Source organism: Phlebotomus papatasi, chromosome 3 (assembly GCF_024763615.1).
Source record: "Phlebotomus papatasi isolate M1 chromosome 3, Ppap_2.1, whole genome shotgun sequence".
NCBI lineage: Eukaryota > Metazoa > Arthropoda > Insecta > Diptera > Psychodidae > Phlebotomus > Phlebotomus papatasi.
In genome coordinates this window covers 59,179,710-59,188,278 of record NC_077224.1, presented here as the reverse complement: position 1 = coordinate 59,188,278, position 8,569 = coordinate 59,179,710, and the positions used below count along the sequence as shown (strand labels likewise).

At 36.4% G+C, this 8,569-nt stretch overlaps 2 protein-coding genes across 2 annotated transcripts; one reads left to right on the top strand and one right to left on the bottom strand.

Moving 5' to 3' along the window:
- Positions 1 to 793: 793 nt before the first annotated feature.
- Positions 794 to 7,677, bottom strand: LOC129807063 (zinc finger protein 271-like). The gene is made up of 4 exons (XM_055856070.1): positions 6,260 to 7,677; positions 1,367 to 1,615; positions 1,108 to 1,310; positions 794 to 1,040 (listed from the first exon to the last, which is right to left on the bottom strand). Exons 1-4 carry the CDS (start codon positions 7,349 to 7,351, stop codon positions 998 to 1,000), a joined length of 1,587 nt encoding a protein of 528 aa, XP_055712045.1. The 5' UTR covers positions 7,352 to 7,677; the 3' UTR covers positions 794 to 997.
- Positions 7,678 to 7,725: 48 nt separating this feature from the next.
- Positions 7,726 to 8,111, top strand: LOC129807103 (UPF0184 protein CG14818). Its single transcript, XM_055856145.1, has 2 exons — positions 7,726 to 7,840; positions 7,908 to 8,111. The coding sequence occupies exons 1-2, from the start codon at positions 7,726 to 7,728 to the stop codon at positions 8,108 to 8,110; spliced, it is 318 nt and encodes a 105-aa protein (XP_055712120.1). The 3' UTR covers position 8,111.
- The last annotated feature ends 458 nt before the right edge of the window (positions 8,112 to 8,569 follow it).

The window sequence follows — 8,569 nt, the reverse complement described above, 5'->3', positions numbered from 1 at the left end:
TTCTGAAGCTACTGAGATCAAATTCACGTGCGCCACCAGACAAAATTTTAGATTTGGATGGCCAGATGAGCGAAAAGTGTCTCGGTTGAAGGAGAAATGGTGTGTTGTACGTGATATTAGGTGTTATCCATGGTAAAATTCTACCTCAATTTTTATGAAAATCCTAAGGTACGGTGAATAAATTTAATCTAAAAATCCTTTCTTTTGTGACTTACCAGCCCCTATTTGAACCATATTTGTCGACAAACTTGAGCATCAGTTTATCGCAGAATATGTTTCTAGGGCGTATTTTCGCTGTGGAAAGAGTGGCATTTGTGCGGATCGTTAGGCAAATCTCTAAAAACAACATGAATCCCTTCCGCTGGACAAAACTCGATTCCCTAGCTTAGGAAAGGATGCAAATCCAACCTCGATGTATTATCACAAGGCAAGTGACGGATTTGATTTCAATTATCCGGCTGAGTGTCTCAAGAGGGTGGCTTAATAGTTTGCACAATCCCTCTAAAACTCTTTCGGATGTTGTTTCTGAGGAGACAAAGGGATTGTGGGTGATTCTCATGCTCTCATCGGATCACGTGCTGCAATTGTTGGTGGAAAAAAGACAGCTCAGGGGTTCAAAATAATTGGCACAATATGGGAATGTTTTTCCTCCTGTTGATTGCCGGGAGACTCCTTGCTGTGAACTCTGCGCGCCTTATGCAAGAAATTAAAATTCTCATTGAGCTGAAATTCAGCGTAATGATCTCAAGCTGAATTCCCAGAGACAGTTCGCACATCATTAAAATTCACCCCCTTTTTTTGTCATTTTATCCCTCTCTCTTTTATTGTTTGCTCAATTGACTTCAATCACGACTTGAGCGCGGTATAAAAGCTGTTCTCTTACACTATTGCAGCTAAATTGTAATAAAATCATAGTAAAAAAAATATAATACATTTAACTTAATAAAAATTTTGATTAGCCTTTGATGCGAATATTTCAGGAAATGGACATGTTTCCTTAAGAAACTCCAGCCATGGTTTCGTTTCTCTTAACTTGGGCTCTGAAAAAAAATATTTAAATCTGATATTTTCCTAATGCAATATTTTTAAACAAAAAGAAACCCTTACTTCAGTTCCATAGCCTCCAGGAAAGTTTTTTCCTTTGGAACTTTAACCCCTCGATGTTGGATGCGCATGTGCTTCTGCAGACCATTATACCAACCATAAGCCAGCATGCAAACAGGACATTTATATGGCTTGGCTCCTGAATGCGTAACTGCATGCTTCATTGCACTCTCCTTGGTGAAGAAACTCCTGCCGCATTCGTCACACTGCGAAAGGAATCTTCAGAAATCTTTCCAGCACTGAAGATCCTGGTCAAACTCACCTTATGCGTCTTCAGTTTCTTGTGGATATTCCGAACGTGCTTCTGCATATTGCTAGCAGTCATAAAGGTTGCCCCACACAACTGGCAAGTGTAGGGCTTAACACCGGTATGTGTTCGATGGTGGATCTTAAGATTGGCCTTCGTACTGGCCCGGTAAGGACACAGAGGACAGTGAAACTGTCGCTCTTCGAGATGGATAGCTCGGTGGTTGTTGATAGAACTGATGGTTTTGAAACCCTTCCCACAAGTCTGCAATTTTTGTTAATTCATCACTAAGCTAATTACTATTTCTATATATTTAAAAAAAAAAAATAATAATTCAGCTTTATTTTTTTCTAAACTTTTAGGCCTTCAATAAGAAATTTAAGTTGCGTAAGAATTATTCCGATTCAAAAGAACTTAGTAATTTTGACCTTCAAAAATTTTACATGATCCCGGGAGAATTGCAAAAAAATATACTCCCTCCGTTCCGAAATAAGTCGTACGTTTGGCGAAAAATTAGGGATTAAAGAATGGTTTCAGAGAATATTTTTGTTATTTGCAAATATCTTGTGTATGAACTATCCTCCATGTTCAGGGATAATATGGGGATCCTATCACGATGGTAAGTTGAGGAATCCTTATGTTGAAGTTGTCCATTTTTCGCGTTTTTTTTTTTAAAGAGCTCCAGTAGATAATTAATTACTAAAAAATTGACTGTGATTAACATTACAGGCTAGAATTTGTTCTAAATTTTTAGTATGCACAAGTAGAACTCAACAGTTATTAAAGATATGACATATTTTTATGTCTAAAATTTTGCAGAATGAGCAATAAAAAGAACATCCTTTTTTATGTGTTCGAATATCTGGATGCGAAATGGTGAAAGATAGGGACTTAGGACCTTCAGGGGACCTCCCATAAGTTGACCCTGGGACAATTTATGTGTTTCTCTAAAACATATCCAGAATTGAAGAAAAACTCGCACGACGTGTTTTCGAGCAATCCCAAAAAACATGATTTTGGAGGGGAAGGAAAGGAGTGGGGGCAAAATAAAGAATATATTAATGGTCCCAGGGTCAACTTATGGGGGGGTCCCCCGAAGGTCCCAAATCTGTATCTCTCACCATTCTGCAACTATTTTAGATTGAAAATAAAACGCCAAAAATAAGATATTTTTAAGACATTCATTCCTCAACATACCATCAAGATTGGACCCCAATTTTAGTTTTGGACATTAGCAATAGTTCCTTAAAAGAGATAATTGTTGATACACAAAACATTTACCAACAAACTTTCCCTTAATCAATTTTTTTTCCCAAACGTATGACTTATTTCGGAACAAGAATTTTTCCCAAACGTACGACTTATTTCGAAACGGAAGAAGTATTAAGTTTGAGTTACAAAAGTCTGATTATCTAATTCCCTTTCCTAAAAAGTTACAGAATAAAATTATATAAATATAATATTTGGTTTCCGAGATCTAATAAAAAATAATTGTTTTAAAACACTTAAAAATATTGATGGATTAGGACAGACTGGCCCTGTTCAGTGATAACCTTTCGAAGAGACAAAGCCACTCGAAAGCCAAGCCAAACCTATTCGAAAATCAACCGGAATTCTGAAACTTACGCTGACAGTTTATTCCATTTGGAATTTTCGGTATTCTTGACTTTTCAGGATTTTCAGGATAGAAGAACGTTTAAATTTCAATTTCAATTCAATCAAATAAATGTCCTTTCACTTTTGTGAAGATTGTCGATTTAAATGGGTAGATAGATAGCTCTGATTTCTGATATAACTTCGATTCGATACAGTATAAGCCTTATCCGGAGAGCTCCCAAATCGAGAAGGTTGAATATTACTGAACACAAGAATTAGTTTCGCAGAAAATGTACGGAAAAACTAGACCTATCTTGATTTTCGCAATTTTATTCTTTACGACGACGTTTCGAATATGAATGGCCTCTTCATCAAGTATTGATTTTTTTGGGAAAATCACGTGCACAGAATCTCTGCGTCTTAAAACAATCATTAGTTTTAAAAAAAACTTTCTTAAAACTAAAATATCTACTTCTACGGAAGAAAACGGTTTTTTTAAGTGTTACAAGGTTTAGTTAAGCTTATAAAATTAACTTAGATTTTGATGTCCTTTTTCTTTACAATTATTCACAACAACCTATTGTATTAACATTTCCAAGCTAGTTTACCATATCTCATCACGTCTCATGAGATTAATATAATTATCTATTTTATGGCAAAGAAATGACGAACCAGTCTTTTGCAAACAAAGAGAAGATTCGCCTCGATTGAATGTGCACTAGTTGCCCTAGAGCGCATTACTTAACCGATTTGGAGAATTTTGTATTTATTTGAAGGGTTTTTGAGTATATTGGATATATTTGGGCCGGTTATTTGACTTTTATTCGATTAATGTTCGGGAAATTCTACAATGTCTCTAGGACACCGTACAAATTTTTTTCCGTATGCATTTATTGGTTTTTTTATGTTTTCTAAAATTCAGAAATTCATCTCTTCTCTCCGTTTCTACATTCAATTGTAATTCACTTCGAGATTAAAATTCGTATAATTTTAATCTACAATAGTAATAATAATAATCTTTAATAAATATACCGACTCTCATGATCATAAAACATTTTCGAGACACGGTTTTTTCTGATTTTCCCCAAATGCATTTCCTTCCGCTTCAGAACCAGATTTTCGATTTCTTTTATTTTGAGTTATGTTTAAGATAAATCCGGTCAAAATCCTGAAAACCAAAATTCCGAACACCAAAATCCCGAAGAATCAAAATCCAGAACGCCAAAATACTGAAAATAAAAATCCTTAACCCCAAAATCCTCAAAGCCAAAACCACGAAAGCCCAAATCCTGAAAACGTCAAAATCCCGAACACCAAAATCCCGAAAAGCCAAAATCCCGAACGCCAAAATCCCGAAAAAGTCAAAATCCCGAAAATCAAAATCTTGAACGCCAAAATTACGAAATCCAAAATCCCAAAAAGCCAAAATTTTGAATGCTAAAATACCGAACACCAAAATCACGAAAGTCAAAATCCCGAAAAGCCAAAATCCCGAAAAGCCAAAATCCCAAAAAGTCAAAATCCCAAAAAGCCAAAATTTTGAACGCTAAAATACGGAACACCAAAATCACGAAAGTCAAAATTCCTCGAAGCCAAAATCCCGAAAAGCCAAAATTTTGAACGCTAAAATACCGAACACCAAAATCACGAAAATCAAAATTCCGAAAAGCCAAAACCTCAAAAAATCAAAATCCCGAAAAGCCAAAATTTTGGACGCTAAAATATCGAACAGCAAAATCACGAAAGTCAAAATTCCAAAAAGCCAAAATCCCAAAAAGCCAAAGTGTCCAGAAGCCAAAATCCCAAAAAGTCAAAATCCCGAAAAGCAAAAAACCCAAAATATCAAAATCTCGAAAAGTCAAAATTCCGAGAAGCCAAAATCCCGAAAAAGTCAAAATCCCAAAAAATCAAAATCCCAAAAAGCCAAAATCCCAAAAAATCAAAATCTCGAAAAGCCAAAATCTTGAACGCTAAAATACCGAACACCAAAATCACTGAAGTCAAAATTCCGATAAGCCAAAATACCGAAAAGCCAAAATTTTGAATGCTAAATACCGAAGACCAAAATCACGAAAGTCAAAATTGCGAAAAGCTAAAATCCCGAAAAGCCAAAATTCTAAAAAGTCAAAATTCCGAAAAGCCAAAATTTTGAACGCTAAAATACCGAATATCAAAACCACGAAAGTCAAAATCTCGATAAGCCAAAATCCCGAAAAGTCAAAATCCCAAAAAGTCAAAATCCCGAATTCTTGAAAAAGTCACAACTACTCCCACGATTGCACCTGCGCTTGCTGAAGACAAAAAGAAATTTTCTGCATTTCTGGAAATTATTCTACACATTATTCTCCCTTAATTTCGTCTCTTTCAGGATTTTGGCTTTACAAGACTTTGATCATGTCGGGATTTTATCTCTTCGGGATTAAAATCCCTTTTAAAGCTTTTCGGAGATTTTGCCTTTTGGCACCTAGGCCGGCACTGGTTTTATAGGTAGCCTAGGTAAATATTTCGTTCATACTGGAAAATTCGAAATCTTGACATTTTCTAAGTCTTAAGTTTAACCACTCTGGAGGACCTCTTTTTTAACCGATTTTCTTAAATTTGGATTGTTTTTAAAGGCCTTGAAATTTCCAACCAGGCTGCATCGGACTTAATCGGTAAAATTTCTGTAATTGATTTTTCTTTTCCGAAAGTCGCTTTCTATTTGAGTAAAAATTTGTTACCGGACTAGAAGTCAAGTGACCGCCTACTAAATCGAAATTATTTAAAGCGTTTTCTCCGCAATTTCTTTGCTGGAAAAAAAGCTACACTCAGTCCCAGCATTAAGTCCTTCGGGATTATACACCTGACGGAATTATGCACATACAATTACGCAAATTGGGAGTCAATTTATGAACTCATTTTTGAAATACGCCTAAATGTATACTATTTTGCGACGCGGGAAATTTGAAAACGTTTTGCTACCTTTTCAGAATAAAACTTTAATTTCTTTTATTGAGGTAATTTTTTTTAATATTCTAACCATTTATTGAAGAACTCTAGCCAAAATTTACTCTTTGTTAATGCATTTTCATTAAACAGTTGAATCATTTTGAATCATTTTTTTATTCAAAAGAAAGCCCCTGCGGTTATGCAAATTTACTCTATTCTTAATGCCATTTCGCCCGTTTTTTCGGTCCCGAAAATGTGCATAATCCCGGAACTGAGTGTACATAATTCCATTCTATTGTAGTAAATTCTTCACGATTGTGAGACAAAGAAAAATCCGTAGAGTTCGAATTCTCTTGAAAAGAAATTTAACTCGTAAAGACTTACCTCGCAGACGTATGGGCGTTCTCCTGTATGGGACCTGATGTGAATCTTCAGAGCCAGCCTCGTCCGGAAGGACTTCTCGCAGTAGGTGCAAGTATGAGGTCTCTCGCCTAAATGAATCTTCTTGTGGATCCTCAAGCCTCCATTCGTCCTGAAGACCAATCCACAGAAATCACATTGCTTCGAGTTCTTTTCTTGAGAATTTGCTGGTTTCTCTGCAGCTTCCGGATCTGGAGGTTTCTTCGTGCGTGCCCTTTTGATGACCACTGTTTCCTGAACTATTTCTGGTGGTTCTTCCTTCACGGAGATCATCTCTTCTGAAGCAATGTCCATTTCTGTGGAGTTTCCTGTGAAATCTGTCCTGTTCCTCTCGTTGGAACAGAGAGAGTCTTCAAATTCATGGAAGTCCCCCTCATAGGGATAATCCACATGGTAGACAGACACTGTGTCATCTTCGAAGAAGTCTGGAACATTTGTTTCCAACTCTGACTCAATGGCGGGATTTTTTGTGGAGGACAAAAGAGCATTTCTGATCTGTTGATCACTGCTTTCGCAGAGAATCTTGAAGTTGTAGGCGCTTCTCAGGAGCTTTGAGCAATTGAAACAGATCATCTCGGGGAGGCCATCGTGCTCAACAACGGGAATGATATCTGTGCAGGAATTCAGAAGCTGTCCAAGAGACAAATTGTCCACGAAAGATGTAAAGAGATTGAGAGAAGCTCCTGAATCGACGACATTCAGACAAATCCTACAATTGATTCTTTCCTCTAGAACTTCATCTCTTTCAACTGTTTTCCTGGCCTGAGATTCAAGCATTACGCCCTTCATGAGAATCAAGAGCTCAAGGTCTTCATAAGAAGACACAATACTGCGATTCTTCTTTGCATATAAATAATTTTCTCTAGCATTCTCCCTCCAGAAGTCTATGGAATCAAACCAGAAGACACTGTCATGGACTTCCTGGCAGTTGTCATTGAGTTCCCTGACCATTTCACTGAAAAACTTTCCGGAAGGATCATTTTTTCCAACCAACTCTGGATTCAAGTGGAAATACTTGAGAACAATAGTTTTTTGGGCGTCTGAAAGAAATTTCATGCTGTCTTCTTGCACAATTTTACATCCAAGCAGAATTTTTGTGGAATTTTGATGAATTTTCAGGACTTTTTTCCTAAACTTTTAGCACTTTTCTATCATTCGTGAAACAATCGCGTAACCATTAAGTAATACACTTTAAATTTTATTTCATTCACTAAAATTGTTTATCTGTGGAAAAATTCATTATTTACTACGCACTTCCGGTGCAATTTTCCCGGAAATTCAGCAAAAAATTCCCTAAAAAACACTTTGTTTTGAAAAACAATTCACTTTCAGACTAGATACAGCACACCTAAGTAGGAAAAAGGAGGGGAAGAAAATCATATGATATCTGTCAAACATTGTTTAATTCCCCTTCAGTTTTTCGTGTTTTTATGGATTCTGACGAAAATAATAGTGAAATGGCTCCAAAAACCCCTGAAAAGGACTCCAAAGCAAAGGTGGACAACAGTGGAAACATTCTGGACACAGTTTCTCAAGACTTAGATGGTAAGAAGCCCAAAAATTCACATTGAAATGCAAAGCGTCATGTTTGGGACAATATTTTTCTTGGCAGAAATTGACTTGGTGAGCAGCAGCTTGGATTCCTTAAATTCTGCCTTGGATTCAATTGAAGAACGAGCTGACAATATGCGGGCACAGCTGCTGGAACTCCTGAATTCCAATAGAGAGATTTTGAAAGAATTGCGTGAAGAGTACAAGCCTGAGGAGCATGGAAGCAAATCGAATGGAAACTCCACGAGCAATGGAAGCACTTAGAGCTTAGAGGAAGACGCTATTGTAGAAGTTTTGTTGTTTCCATGTAAATATAGCTAAAATTTCTTTTTTCATCTTAAATCCGATGAAAGTATAAATTGATGTAAAATTGTGAAAAATGAGAAAAATAGATTGTCACATTATCCAAGATTATCCAAATGTGTCTTGGCTTGTTGGTTCAGAAAGATCTGGCGACTTCCATGGACAAAATTCGGACAATTATGGCTCTGGCACACCTTTTAGATTTAGTTCCAGCAAATTTCGGTTTGTCACTAAGGGCAGGTGGGGCTACCTTAAGCTGTGGAGCTAGTTTGTTATACGACTTTTTCGCCTATTTCTAAATGAAGTTGTTCTTTACAATAATTTTATTTAGATCCACAATTATTTTGTCTATTCAAATTTCATCATGTCAAAATCCAATTTCCATTAGAAAAATGCGAAATGATTAATATGCGCTGGATT

Excerpts from the sequence above, each read along its gene's own strand:
- LOC129807103 (XM_055856145.1), top strand. The coding sequence starts at position 7,726 with ATGGATTCTGACGAAAATAATAGTGAAATGGCTCCAAAAACCCCTGAA. Across the intron at positions 7,841-7,907 it reads AGTTTCTCAAGACTTAGATG|AAATTGACTTGGTGAGCAGC; the intron begins GTAAGAAGCCCA and ends TTTTCTTGGCAG.
- LOC129807063 (XM_055856070.1), bottom strand. The coding sequence starts at position 7,351 with ATGAAATTTCTTTCAGACGCCCAAAAAACTATTGTTCTCAAGTATTTC. Across the intron at positions 1,616-6,259 it reads AACGCCCATACGTCTGCGAG|ACTTGTGGGAAGGGTTTCAA; the intron begins GTAAGTCTTTAC and ends CAAAAATTGCAG. Across the intron at positions 1,041-1,107 it reads CTGGAGGCTATGGAACTGAA|AGCCCAAGTTAAGAGAAACG; the intron begins GTAAGGGTTTCT and ends ATTTTTTTTCAG.